General features: G+C 60.0%; 4 protein-coding genes across 4 annotated transcripts; 1 reads left to right on the top strand and 3 right to left on the bottom strand.

The window, feature by feature from the left end:
- Positions 1-2,144: 2,144 nt before the first annotated feature.
- Positions 2,145-4,732, top strand: HRG_00928 (LIM-domain binding protein; the record flags this gene model as incomplete). Its single annotated transcript, XM_044859399.1, has 8 exons — positions 2,145-2,271; positions 2,362-2,454; positions 2,526-2,731; positions 2,797-2,982; positions 3,046-3,411; positions 3,486-3,785; positions 3,851-4,168; positions 4,238-4,732. 8 exons carry the CDS (start codon positions 2,145-2,147, stop codon positions 4,730-4,732), a joined length of 2,091 nt encoding a protein of 696 aa, XP_044725799.1.
- A 994-nt stretch (positions 4,733-5,726) lies between these two features.
- Positions 5,727-6,542, bottom strand: HRG_00927 (uncharacterized protein; the record flags this gene model as incomplete). Its single annotated transcript, XM_044859398.1, has 1 exon — positions 5,727-6,542. One exon carries the CDS (start codon positions 6,540-6,542, stop codon positions 5,727-5,729), a length of 816 nt encoding a protein of 271 aa, XP_044725798.1.
- An 837-nt stretch (positions 6,543-7,379) lies between these two features.
- HRG_00926 (6-phosphofructo-2-kinase domain-containing protein) lies at positions 7,380-8,906 on the bottom strand (the record flags this gene model as incomplete). Its single annotated transcript, XM_044859397.1, has 4 exons — positions 7,380-7,898; positions 7,961-8,074; positions 8,142-8,731; positions 8,798-8,906. The coding sequence occupies 4 exons, from the start codon at positions 8,904-8,906 to the stop codon at positions 7,380-7,382; spliced, it is 1,332 nt and encodes a 443-aa protein (XP_044725797.1).
- Positions 8,907-11,005: 2,099 nt separating this feature from the next.
- HRG_00925 (eukaryotic aspartyl protease domain-containing protein) lies at positions 11,006-12,486 on the bottom strand (the record flags this gene model as incomplete). The annotated part of the gene is made up of 3 exons (XM_044859396.1): positions 11,006-11,313; positions 11,380-11,527; positions 11,593-12,486. 3 exons carry the CDS (start codon positions 12,484-12,486, stop codon positions 11,006-11,008), a joined length of 1,350 nt encoding a protein of 449 aa, XP_044725796.1.
- Positions 12,487-13,525: the final 1,039 nt, after the last annotated feature.

Below are 13,525 nucleotides of genomic sequence, written 5' to 3'. Positions count from 1 at the left end.
GAAATGACTTACATTTGGGGACAGCTACAGAGCCTGCCTGCACATGAGGGTGTCATTTGCGAATGAGGTGTAAACTGCAACGACTTGTTAACACACAAAGTCCAGAGAAAATAGCGAAATGGTAAGAATGCTGGCAAAAGTTTGCTTGCAGGTGTGTAGTCAGACGAATGATACTGGCAAGTAACAGGCCTAGGGCCCGAATAGACTGAATTTCTTCATGGTCGATTCAGTTGGGAAAAGAAGACAATTCTTGTAGTGTCATCATGCAAGGGCGAAACCAGGGGCAGATGCAGGAGATAGGAACGGGGCGAAGATCTTACCTCGACAAGGGAATGACTGGAGCTGGCTGGGTTAGCTGCGAGATGAAGGGGGGAAAAGAGAAAAAAATTCTCCCGAAGCTGGCCATGTGCGAACTGTCGCCGGCCTTGCGCATGCAGAAATAGCACGAAGAGCGCAGCGACTACTCAAGTAGGAGCATCAGAGGTTTCCATGGCAGGAAAGATGCTTCTGCATCGCACGCGCCGACCTGTCAATGGCGCGGGTTGTGACCGCGAAAAAAACTTGCTGTGGCAAGGTTTGGAGGTGAAGAAGAAAAAAGTCTGCCGAGAATCGCGTCGCGGTTCAAGATATGGCCCGACAGTACGAATAACCTTTTTCGGTGCCGATGGCACGGTGTGCAGTCACGTGGCTGTATCGTCGGCAAGCCACTTAGTGGTTGGTTGGCAGCTACGAAGTAGAGATGTCCCTTACATAAGGTACCTACCAGGTAAGAAGAACGGTCGGTACCCAAGATTAGGCGCCTGGGCATCTCTCGCGTCTCATGTGGGCACGAGGAGTCGAGCGAAATACAGAAGAAAGTGGGCGGTTGTATTCAAACTTCGTCAATGAAATGGCATGCCTCGCAGCTGCTGGAGTATCTCTAGCACTTGCTCCAAACAATGGCAGGCCAATTTTCCGGGGCTCGCTGAACAGGTACCGACGTTTGGGTTCCGTGGCGGAAATTCAGTAGAAGCATTGCCCCGCTTAGTGCAGATCAGACGATGAACCTTGAGCTTCCGCGGCAGGCTCATAAATATCTTGTCGACACCAGGTGCCGGCTGCAGACGCTTGTTGCTCGCTGCCAGAGTGGCTAATTGCATAATCCCCACCCCTCTGGCCTTGGTCTCCCGCAAACTGGGGGACCCCCCCTCCCCTCCGCTCCCCCTGCCTGTGGTCTCTCCCGCGCCCGTCTTTTTTTGCACCGCACCACACCTGCTAGTTGCACGTACGCAGCAGGAAGATCCCAGCGCCGTCTCCGCCAGCCTGGGCGCCGTATCAGACGCCTCTCTGCTGCACTGCGACCCCCGGGTGCCCGCGACCCCAAATTCATTCCGTCTGCATCATCACCCGTCCAAAACCCCAGCGGCCGACGACGACGACGACGACGACGACGAAAAGGGGCCTCTTGTTCGCCTGCGCTTTGCACCTCCGCTGCCGCCGGGGCTGGGTTTGCGCTGCGCAGGACGACGGGCGCGACGACTCTCTGGCCTGGTGGATGCCACCGCTACTACCCCCAGCATCCAGATTCCCTCTCGAATAAGCCGCCATCGAAATTGCGTCCCGACGTCGACCCTCGCTCGCACCGCTACGCCCTCTTCGCTTTTTGTTGCTGGCCTCTCGGGGCTTCGTGACGTGCTCGCCGGGCCAGGCCTGCCCTCTTCCGACCGGCTGCGCTCACTGTTTGGCCTTTGGTCTCGAGAGCCGCACCCACTTCCACCACCACCGCCGCCTCCGCCGCCTCTCTTGTTTCTCTTCCTCTTCTTCGCTCTCAATCACCGCCATCGTCATCACAGCCACCACCACCACCACCTAGCTCTCACACCTCACTCCGCTGCCTCTCTAGCCTCGTCTCCCAGAGTCTCAATCTTTCCGACTTTTTTTTTTCCACCGCCTCTCACCCGCTTTAACCTTTCTCCTGGACCGTCGATAACGCCCGAAACACCTATACCGCCATCGCGACGCGAAACGGGCGCCGGCCTTGAAACCTTGCAGACCCTCGTCGACGCCATCAACAAGCAGCCCCGTTGCACCGGCGCATGCGGTAGTGTCCGCCAACGCTTGTCGATATCCACGCTGTGGATAGCCGACCGCGGGTTCCAGGAGTAATGGCCACGAGCATGGGTCCCAACTTCACTGGGCACCCGGCCGGCATGGCCCACCAGGCCGTCGCTGGCCACCCCATGGGCCCCGGCATGCCTCCCAACGCGGCACAGCATGGTGCACCCGGCGCCGGCATGCCTCATCAGTTTGGCGGCGGACACATGGCCGTGTCCGGACCAGGAGGACAAGTCAACCCTGCCTTGATGGGCGCGATGCCGCCAGGCGCCAACCCCCATGCTCTGCAGCAGTTGACCCCCGCCCAGCAGCAACTGTTCCAGCATCAGCAGCATCAGCAACAACAGCTGCAGAGTCAATGTATGTAGCCCTCTCTATCTCATCCTCGTCGAGCACGTTGCACTAACGTGTCGCCCCCCCACCTATCATAGTTCATAACCCGAGCGCGATGGCCGCGATGCGACAACATCAACTCCTACAACACCAGCAACAACAAGCCAGGCAGGCTTTGATGGCCCAGCAAGCCGTCCACGCCAACATGGGCGTCGGCAATGGCATGCCCATGGCGGGTATGCCGATGAACCAGCTCAGCCCACAACAGATCCAGCACCTTCGGCAGGCGGGCAGGCTTGGACCGGTAAGTCCCATGCTACTCTTTTGGTCCACTGTTCCCGTGTGCGCAGTTGAGTTGACTCGTGTTAGGGTCAACATCCCGCCCAGGCCATCATGGCCCAGCAGCTGGCCTTGCAGCAGCAGCAGCAGGCACAACAGCAACAACAGCAGCAGCAGCAGCAGCAGGCCGCGCAGCAAGCTTCACACAACCAGCAGATGCCCGGTGGTCCGAATCAGGGGCAACACATGCCGATGAACGCCCAAAGCATGGCTAGTGTACAGCAACAGAGCCAGATGGGCGGTGCTGGCGGCCAAAATCCGATGGGCGGGCAACAACAGCCGGGTGGGCAACAGACACAGGGACAGCCGCCGTCACAGCCCCAGGGACAGCCGTCGCAGCCCGGCCAACAAGCCCAGCAAACACCGCAGCAGTCCTCTCAGGCCGGGACGCCGGCTCCCAGTGGTCGACAGACGCCGTCGCAGACGCCGGCCCCTACGCCAGCGCAGTCGAACCAGATGCAGCAGGGCCAGGGTCAAGGACAGCTGCAGCAAGCCCATCCGCAGGCACAACAGCACATGAGCGCCGCGGCGGCACAGCAACTGGCCATGACCAATTCCATCTTCCAACAACAAAGGAGAGAAGGGATGAGGGGCCAATGCCTGCTGAAGCTAATGCAGTTCGGCGAGTGCCTCAGCGGATTCCCTGTAAGTGCCGATTATTGGACCGGCTTGTCTTCGACGAGCTTTGGCGTTCGCGATATTAACCGGCGACTTGACAGGGAGCCAAGGGCAAGGACGACCTCTCGTACTGGAACATGTTTGTCGGTCGATTCTTCTCAGCCAACGGCGTCTTCCGGCATTCGTTACACTTTGGCGATACCGAGGACATAACAGACAAGCAATACGAGATTGCCTATCCCGCCATCGCCCGATATTTTCACACTCACCATGCAAGTGGCGTGAAGAGCATGCAGTTGGTCTTGGATAAGGGGGTGACCGACAGGCCGTTGGCGGCGGATTCCCATGCCATCGAAAACGCCCGGGCTAGCTTCGTCTACTGGTTTGAGACGGGATCGCATGTGAGTCCCTCAACCGCTGGGAAGGGAGCGCACTTGGCGCAAATACATCAGCTAACTGTGCATAGCTTGTCGCCACGGGAACTCTGCGGGCGCATTTCGACACGGAGCTCAAGTTCGAACTCTTTGAGTTCTTCACCACGGGACACGAAGAATACATATCTCGCAAGCAAGTCATTGACGCCGCCAAGCCCGCGCACATGTGGTTCAAGGAATGGCACAAGACCAACGCGCAGGACGGCAAGCAGTCTCCCGAGATGTCAAAGAAGAGCAAAGCCAAGCAGCTCAGGTCGCCTCAAACGCAGCCGCCGGAAGTCTTGGTCGACCTCCCGGACTCGGCCGTCAACAGCAAGGGGGTGACGGAGGCTGTGCACCAATTTCTCGAGGTATGCAGCCCTGATTTCCTCCTGACCATGGCCGGCAATAGCATGGCTGACATTTTTCCACATCTGCAGATCGTCGAGGTCATGGGCCAGATGAACCCCTTGTTTGGGTTTTGCCACGGCAATCCAGGCGTGGGCCCATATGCGGCACTGGAGCAGTACGTCTCGACTTATATCAACGGCGGCCCGCCGGCCATGAACGGCCACGCGGTGCCGCAGGGCCAGAGAACTCCCAGCTTCGGGCAATTTGCCATGGGCGCGAGCCCCGCGACGACGCATATGAACCTCCCCGGGTCACCGCACATTGGCAGCCCGGCGCCGGGCCAGATGCAGGCCCCCGGCATGCAGCTGCAGCCCAGCCAGCAAGGGACCAGCTCAAGCGGACCAAGCGCCAACACGTCGCCCGCGTCCAACAAGCGCAGACGGCCATCTGGCATCAAGGAGGAGGACGGGTCGGGCGCCCCTACTCCCGCGGGGTCCGGCCCTCAGATGAACGGAGCTCCGAACCGTGCCAACAAGCCGCCGACTCCGCGTATGCCAAAGAGGGTCAAGGGAAATCCCTCATGAGTTATCCCGGACGCAAAAGTCTCACACTGGCGGAGAATCCCCATGACATGACCATTTCCGTTTACGTTCTACTTGTGCAGCATGGCGGCGCCTTTTTCTTGTTGCTTATTCAACTCCTTGCCAGCCGGCCCTTGGAAAGCTCCGCGACTCCACCCATGGTCCTTGATTCCCCTTCTTCTTTTGGCTAGGTGGTTTCGCTGTTTGGACGACGAAGGCCCTCGTTGACGCCTGCTGCCTCGACTGATACCCAGCAACAGGGGTGCTCCGGCGCCTGCGGCTTTGTCGAGGTAGACGGTGTGGCGTCCTCGGGGCGGTTTTGCTATCCTTTTATCTGCCCGCCCCTCTCGTGCTTGGTTCTAGCCGGAAGAGAGTATGTTTTGCGATCGCGGTGTCAGGTGTTTTTGCGTGAGTTGGGGCGGTTCGAATTTTTTATTTTTCCCTTTTGCGTGGGACAGGGGCGGCAACGATTAGCACCATGACTGTTGTCCGACTGGCTTGGTGACGTCGAACAAGAAGGGGTTAAAGTAATCTGAGTAACGAAATCGAGTTACTCGTGTGTACGATAAAAAAAAGGACACCTATCTCCATGGGCGCTCATGGCTGACGCGGGCCTGGCAACCGCTGCGTCTTGGGCCGAGCTTGTTCGTTTGCCCCATGCCCTGTTTGTTTATAATCTTGTGGAATCAATGCAGAGATTGCCGCGAAGTCTTGACGTCTTGTGCGACGCACGTTTGCTGTCTGTGTTCTGTAGGAGGCGACATATGCATTGAAGTCCGTGTGCTCGCTTACACGGCGTCGTTGTGCGAGGCCACCGTACTCGCTCCCACATCCCCATTCGCCCCCCGCCTTTCTCTGACACCTTTGCCCTCGTCGCTTTTCCTGCCTTTCACAGTGTAAATCTCATCCTTCCCCTCCCCTCCTTTTGTTTGCGCGCTCGACTGGTTGCGAGTAGAAGGGGGTGGAGGAGGGCAGAAAGAGAGAACAGGTCGATCAGTCACGGCGGGCCGATTCTGCGTCCCCCGTGGCCCGGCACGCCCAGGCTATCGTCGCCGTCCATGTTGACGAGGAGGAAGACGCCGAGACCCCTGTCCCTCGCATCCTCGAACACCTCGCGCACCGCCTCCGCCTCGGCGTTGCCCTCGTCATGGCCGTCCGGAGCCTCGGCACACACCGCCAGCGCCCTCTCCACCTCGGGGACCGCCAGCGCGCCGCCGCCGGCGTCTCCCGGCAGCATGTGCAGCACGGCGCCGGCCCGCATGGCCCACAGCTGCAGCGTCGGCGGGGCCATGTCGGCGTCGGCGTGGCGGAGAAGGCCGCGGCCGCGGCCGTCGGGCGGGAAGTGGACGTGCGAGGCGCGGGCGACGGCGGCGCGGAGGCCCGCCGGGTCGGGGAGGCCGGCGCCTCCGTCGTGTCGGTAGGGCACGTCGGCGACGCGCGTCCAGAGGCCCTGCTGGGCGCGGCCGTGGAGGACGATGCGGACGGTTATGCCCGCTGTCGCGGCCGGGGCTGGGATAAGTGCGGGAGCAGCCGGGGCCGGAGAGATCGCAGGGCTCGCAAGGGCCCCCGACATCGGCGGCGGTGCCGCGTCCGCCGCCGCTGGTTCTGCTTCCACTGCTGGTGGTGCCGGCGCCGCGGGCTGGCACGGCACGATGTTGATCTGAACACCCGGCCAAGACGCCGCCGCCGCCGCCGCCGCCGCCACCGGGCTGCCAACGTAGGGGACAAGAGTGTAGGTGACGGCGGCCGGGGCAGAGATGTGTTGTGGCACGGGGGCAAAGATGGGCGGCTGGATATACCAGTGCGAAGCCATGTCGCTTTGCCTGCTCGTCTGCCGCTCAGCCGTTCAGTCAAATAAGGAGAGAACTTGATCAGTGAGGCAGTAGAGAGCATGGATATTTTCTCGCCTGTCGTTAGTCCCAGGCTACCGCTCTTCGGGGGACAACTGCTTCTTAAATAGGCAGACAAAGCCGGAGGAGGTGAACGTCTCTTCTTCTACTTCCACAGAATCATTGCAAGAAAAACATCGGATCACTTCGCTCAACAACGACCTTGAGTCGAACATCTTTCGTTCCCATACGGACACTTGGCTGTGCGTCGGAGGCGAGGCGAGGCCTCTTTCATCTTGAGCACCAACGCCAAAAAAAAAAAAAAAAAAGGCATCGCGTGCCGTCAAGAGAGGTGGCGTGGTGGCCCCAGGCGTTCATCTGTCCGGCGGTTGCGCTGTCTACAGTCTACTGCTTCACCACGCCTCGACTTCGGCGCCCGTCAGCAGTCGAAACGCTGTATTCAACTGAATGCCAAAACCTTGACTCCAGCCCATGTTGAGTTTAGTTCCACAGACAGCAAAGCAACAGCTATATACTTACAGATGCTTCTTTTCCCTTCCGAGCTCTTTTCCCCGTTGAGGCCCCCAATGTCTATTCCACGTCCAGTACCTGACTCGGCCGTCGGTGAACCCCGGCTTTTTGCTGGCTGACTCGTCTCATCTTCCTGCGAAACCACTCTCACCGCCCATCATGGCACACCATCGCCTCCCAGGCTCCCTCTCGGCCACCTGAATATGCGCAAGGCTTGGTTGACTTGTGGCGCTGACTCCGTGGTAGGTGGGTGTGGCTTCTCTCCACCATGTCCCTGCGCCCCGACCCCCTCACAGATTATCGGGAGTGGGATTCTCGTGTTGCGCCGTACTGCCCTTCCCGCGCCACGTGCTGACGGCAGGGATGTTCGCCTCGTACCGCACCTCTTCGGTCCCGTAGGCCCTAGGCGTCAGCTTGATGAGCGTGTGCAGCGGCACATTCATCCACGGGCTCTTGGCCTGATCCTTCTTCATGAAATAGGCGTAGATGCATCGCAACACGGCTTGGTGCGTGACAATGAGGATGTCTTCGCTACGTTCCAGCTCCATGATGATGGGCTCCAGGCGAATCACCACGTCGCGGTACGACTCGCCCCCGCGGTAGCGGTAGTTGTACTTGTCCTCATCGCGCGCCGCGAAGTCTTCGGGAAAACGGTCTTTGATTTCCTGATACGTCAGTCCGTCGCAAACGCCCGAGTCGAGCTCGTCGAGGGCCTTCCACTGCAGCTGGTTGTAGTGCGGGGGAAGGAAACGGGCAGTGGCAATGGTCCTCTTGAGCGTCGACGTCCACACGGTAAGGGGCCGATCGTCCTGCTCGTGCGATGTGAGTGGGCAAGGTCGGACGAGGGGAAGGTTTTGGTGAGTCGACTTACGCCGACAGATTCCCGCACCAGTTCGGGGAGCTTGCGAGCGTAGAGCTCGCCGCGAGGCGACAGAAGCGTGTCGCCGCCAATCCTGCCGTCCAAGTTGTACTCGGACTCTCCGTGCTAAACACCACCAGACACCTTAGCAATGACGACGAGTAAAGAGAGGGAGCGGAGGGCCGGTACGTACCCTCGACAGCCAGACGGAGCGTGGGCGGATGTGGAGATTCATGAGGTAGTAGACGATGCGGCTCTGGAGGTAATCCTGGATGCGGTTGATGATGACTTGCTTGCCAATGTCCATGATCTTGAGATAGGTGTAGTCGTCCTCGTCACCGTCGGCGTCAATCGTCTTGTAGATCTTCTCGTAGTTGCGGATGCGGTTCCGGAAGTCCTGGGCGGCATCCTCTGGGTCCTGGCCGCGGTAGTCTGGGCTCGTAGTCTTGACATCGCGGATGTTGGCCATGATGACGTCCTCGTTGTCACACTTGCTCTCGACGAACAGCACCTCGATTCCTTGGGCTGTGCAGGCATCGTTGACCCATTTGCGGCGCTCCTTTGTCGAGTTTGTGGCATCGAGGATGCCGACGACGCCCCCGGTGCGGAACCAGGCCAGCATATCTGCGACGGCGGCCTGGGCTGCCGCGCGGCGCTTCTGCTCGCCCTCGGCATTGCTGGTGTCGAAGAAGTCGGCCCTGGGCTGCGGGGCATCATTGCGGCGATAGCTGCCGACGTTGAACGTCTTTGACGGGATAGAGAGCCATTGAAGGTAGCGCTGGGCTGCCGACACAAAGAAAGAGGGAGCGTCAGCCAGCAGGCAAAGTCAAGACGTCCAAGGCGGCATACCTATCTGGGCAATATAGCTCTTTCCCCGGGCGGGCAGGCCAACCATGACGACGCATATCTTTGTGTCTTCGACCTGGACACCGACACCATTGTTAATCTTTGACGACATGTTGACGGAGGATCAACGAGGGCTCGGGTTTGCGCTGGCGCGTGCGAAGAAGAGGCCAAGGCATTCGGCACGGTCGACACATCCAGGGGCAAGAGCAGGTGAGGGAGGAGGGGGAAGGGAGAGCGTCGACGAGTGCGGGCAGAGGGGAGGGAGAGTGAGGTGAAGCAGAGGTGCATTGAAGCCGGTGAGAGACAGAGAGACAGAGAGACGGAGAGACGGAGAGAGAGAGAGAGAGAGCCGGAGAGAGAGAGAGAGAGAAAGCAGGCGTGAGTTGAGGCCGCCAGGATTAACTAGCGGACCGAGTGTGGTTTGTTGATTCCCTGCGTGAGGCTGCTCAACTCGGGGCAGCGACTTGCTGCTGGAGGGAGAGAACGGGCGGCTTGTCGAGGCGCTGCAGCCACTGTAGGTACCCGACGTTATGCTGAAGGTAAACAACGGGGGAGCCGCTGTAAGGGCCAGCTGCAGCGGCGAATGTACGGTACAGTACAGTGGGTGGTACCTGATGGGAGGAACCGGAACCTCGGGTAGGGCAGCATCGCATCACTGACCCGTCGGCTTAGGCCATGCCGCTCCAGCCGGCGGCAAGAGTGGGACTCGTGCTTGCTAGACAGTAGACACTATAGTGACAAGTGCCGACTCAACTCTGCGATGAGGGTGGCAAAGGTGGATGGTGGATGGTGGTTGGTGGTGGACAGGCAAGCCCGACTCGTCCCGGCTCGTGTGCGACAATTGCCCATGGTGCATCGCCCGAACCCTAAAACCGCGCAAATCTGCAGGGACCAGACAGAGGTGAGGCCTTGGCTGGCGGCTTCGGATTGGAAGCCGGCCGCATTGGCTGAGCCGGCAAACGGATCCTTCCTTTCCTCTCTCGGTTGTTATGCTGCGGCGAGACATCTCGAGTGCCCACTTGGGAAGCTCCGTCACCATGCCATCAAGGTCACTCGCGACCCGTGGATCCTTGTCCTCACCGCCTCCCAAAGGGTGTGTGTCACTTGACCAGTGCACGCACTTTCCAACGCCCAACTAGAGCCGGCGGCGGTTGAGATTCGAGGGACTGCGAGGCCAAGACCACCACCACCACCACCGAAAAACAGACTCAAGAAAGGGCCGTCAACTCACCCTGCTGAAGCTCCACGTGTTGGCCCTGGTCCTGCCCGACGGCGAGTCTCTGGGCGAGTCTCTTGGCGTCGGCGGTCCTGCGGCCACGCCCCTCATCGTCGGCTTGTTTGGCTGCGGGCGCAGCGCGGAGAGATGGAGAGAGTCGAGGACAAGACGTGACAGGGCGGCGAATGCCAAGCCTTGTACAGTCGGCCGGCTGCAGAGAGAGAGAGAGGGAGGGAGGGGGAGAGAGGAGACGCCTCGGATTCGTCGCGAGATTCGACACGGATGTAGTTGTTGTTGCTGCTCGCCCTTTTTCTTCCTCGCTGCTCAGTGATGGAGCCAGGCAATGGAGGTTGCGAGGGAAACAGACGCTGCCAGGCGACGGATGATGCTTTGCTCAAAGGCCCAGGCGTCGGCCGCCCCTCCCTGCTTACCTTACATTAATAAGTACGCCTAACCGACGACCTGCAACCTAATCTGCCGACCTACGACCTACAGCTAACAGGTAAAGTTGGGGCGGCGGCAGCGGCGGAACCCTTCTTATCAACGATGTGCCAACTGGCAGCAAACATGCCGTCAATGCTAGCGCAAGGAACGGCTTACGGATGCGGGTGATGGCAAGGGTGGTGGTGGATGGGGCAGGCCGAGCTAAAAAAAAAAAAGGTGGCAGCTCGGAGATGTCACCACCATCATCACCGAGTTTGCACCCTCTTCACGATTCCGCCCCTCGACCACATCGACGGATCAGCGGCCTACCCCGTCATTTCAACCTGCTACTGCATCCATATCGCCTTGCCTTTCTGGCTGTCTGCCTCATCGTGGCCATCCGCGCAGCCTCAATTCGCTACTCAGCTCGTCTCCACGCCCCCGACCGATAACCCCCGTCGATGGACGGCCCCAAAATGAAAAAAAGGGGGAAACCACGCAAGCATGAGACTCGAGAGAAAGCAAGAATGGAAAAGAGCCCGTCGTCTCGCCAATCGTCCGGCAGGCTTCCATCACGTCCTCGAGTAGAAGCGCATCTGCGCTCCGCCTACGTCAAAGACGGCCACGACGTTCTGCAAAAACACGTCCCCCAGGATATACGGCCCGGACCCTCCGCTGGCAATGGCAACGGCGCAATATCCCGTCAAGGGGTCCTTGAGGTCCTGGTACACGAGGTCCGCCGGATTGATCCAAAACTCAACCCCTGAGATGATGACGGCGAACCGAGGCGGCACCGCGTCGCACGGGGCAAAGTACGAGCCCCACTGGTACAGGTAGACGGCTCGCGGCTGGAAAGCCATGGCGATTGCCTCTGCCAGGGCTGTTTTTGGAGTTGATGGCAACGTCAGCCCCTTTTCTATGCTGGCAAACAAGGGGGGATACTCACGGGGCGGGAGATAATTCATGGTCGTGCCCGTGTCGACAATGTACGGAAACTTGGTCTCGTCCGTCGTCTGGCCCCATTTGATACCATCCGGGACAATGGTGTAAAACGAATACCGCCACGACGTCTCAGCCTGGCCTATGAGATTCGCCTTTTATCCCGTCATCGTTAGCTCCAAGACTCCGTCACCTCGCCAATGCTTGGCCTTCGACTTACAATGATGAGGTCGGTGGTGGCCGAGACGCCGCGCCGCCAGTCGAGAGGCGGGAGCCCGCCCCAGGCCAGCATGCCTCCGGACGAATTTTTGAGCAGCGCCACGCTGAAGACAGGTTCAATGACGCCCTGCATAATGGCGTTGGTCAAGAAGGGCGTGTACGATATCGCGTTCCAGGCAGCCTCGGTGCCGGGTTCCCCGTAAAAGGCACTCGTGATGGAGGGATAGGCCAGGCCCAGGATGCCGACCGTCAGGTTGTTTCCGTGCCAGTAGGTATAATTGGCGAGGCCAACCTGCTGGTCCAACACCCGGACGCCGCCGCACGAGAGGTCGCTGTAGCCCATGGGGCCGACAATCTTCTCGCCCGAGCCGTACCGCAGGTACAAGTGCAGGTCCGAAATGGCGCCGTGGCCAAAGCCCTTGACGAGCGGGTGCCCGAAGCCGCACGCACCCTGGCCCTGCTCTGCGGCCACTCTGCTATCGCACTCGAATCCGTCCTGGACCGCCCAGGTGTCGGAGCTACCCGTGTCGAGGAGCAGCCAGACGGGGACGCCGTCCCAGCCGCACTGGATGGCATACTGGGTCGAGAAGGCCCCGGCCTTGCTAATGTTCTGATACGTGCGCTCGTGGCGCGAGGGGGGCGTACGAAGAACCCGGCCAAGGGCCGACGTGGCCGAATGCAAGCCTGGCGCGCCCTTGATGTTGTGAAGGCGCGAGAAGCTCGTGGCGGGGCGGTCCGGAGTCGCTTCTCGCACTGCCTTGACGCGCTGCAAAGTGAGGCCGTGGATGGGCTGCGAGAGATCCCACTCTGACACGGCGCTGGCCCCCGATGCTGCTACCTCGACGGCCGCGAGCCCGCCTGCTACAAGAATCGAAAAGGAGCTGGAGACCTTCATGATGGTACTTCCGACGAGGAAGAATCGATCAAAAAAATGGTCAGAGGACGAGAAACCTAAGAGTGCCAAGGGGTCGGAGGGAGTGGACGTGCCCGGATCAAACGATGTCTCTGGCTCAGGACATGAAGAGAAGAAGACGAGAGAAGGAGAAGGAGACGCGCTTGAAGGAGGAGCGTTCAAGTTATGCCGACCACGGACTTGGTGCGAGGAACCCGAGGGTGGCTGTGCCGACTGCTCGAGAAGCCGTTTCGGAGATTCACGAGGCCTCTGTCCGGATCTTTGCTCTCCCCCGAGAGCCTGTTTGCCCGCCCGTGACGGACGGAGCAAGATGCAGGCAGGCGGTCGCCCCATTAGGCTCGCCACGCCGCCACGCCGGGAAAACGATGAAGGCAAGAAGAGGGAGCTTGTGCCAAGGAGGCATAAACCGGTTCGTCCGTCTCCTGGCAGACACATTAGGGGGAGACGGTCCGGGAGAGGTGAAAGAAATGAAGGACAATGACAGATCACTGGATGGAACGCAAGCGAAAAGACGGCGACATGAGCGAGCAAACTCGGTCACGGCCTCGGCTGTAACGCGCCCCGTCGCCTGTTCCAGACTTGGCGGCCCTGGCTTGGTGCCGAGTCGTATCCGCACGTCTGCCAGGTGGCGGATATTTGGGCTTTCCGAGGCGAAGCACCGATTGTGTTGAACTAAGAGTGTCTGCTCGTCATCTCCCCCGCAGATCTTCTACGAGCCGTCTACTTCGGAGGGCATCGCCGTGACGACGGCGTCAAACCAGGGAGGAATATCTGATGGTGAAGCCGTCATGGGCCACTCATGGACTCGGCTACCCTTTCAAGGCAAGATGCTGGACAGGAGTACGCACGTCGTCAATGTCCTTCTCGCATCATGCCTCCACGGCGTCAGATCACCCCATCGCCTCACTTTCCGAGTCGACGCACGGACCCGGTCGACACACGGAGCCAGACCTCGACGGCGTCTTGCTTCTTCGTCTCCTTGATCTACTCTCCTCGATGCGGCAGACTGTCCGCTCGGCGG

Source organism: Hirsutella rhossiliensis (genome assembly GCF_020360975.1).
Source record: "Hirsutella rhossiliensis strain HR02 chromosome Unknown scaffold00001, whole genome shotgun sequence".
Lineage (NCBI taxonomy): Eukaryota > Fungi > Ascomycota > Sordariomycetes > Hypocreales > Ophiocordycipitaceae > Hirsutella > Hirsutella rhossiliensis.
This window is presented reverse-complemented; position numbering and strand designations above follow the sequence as displayed.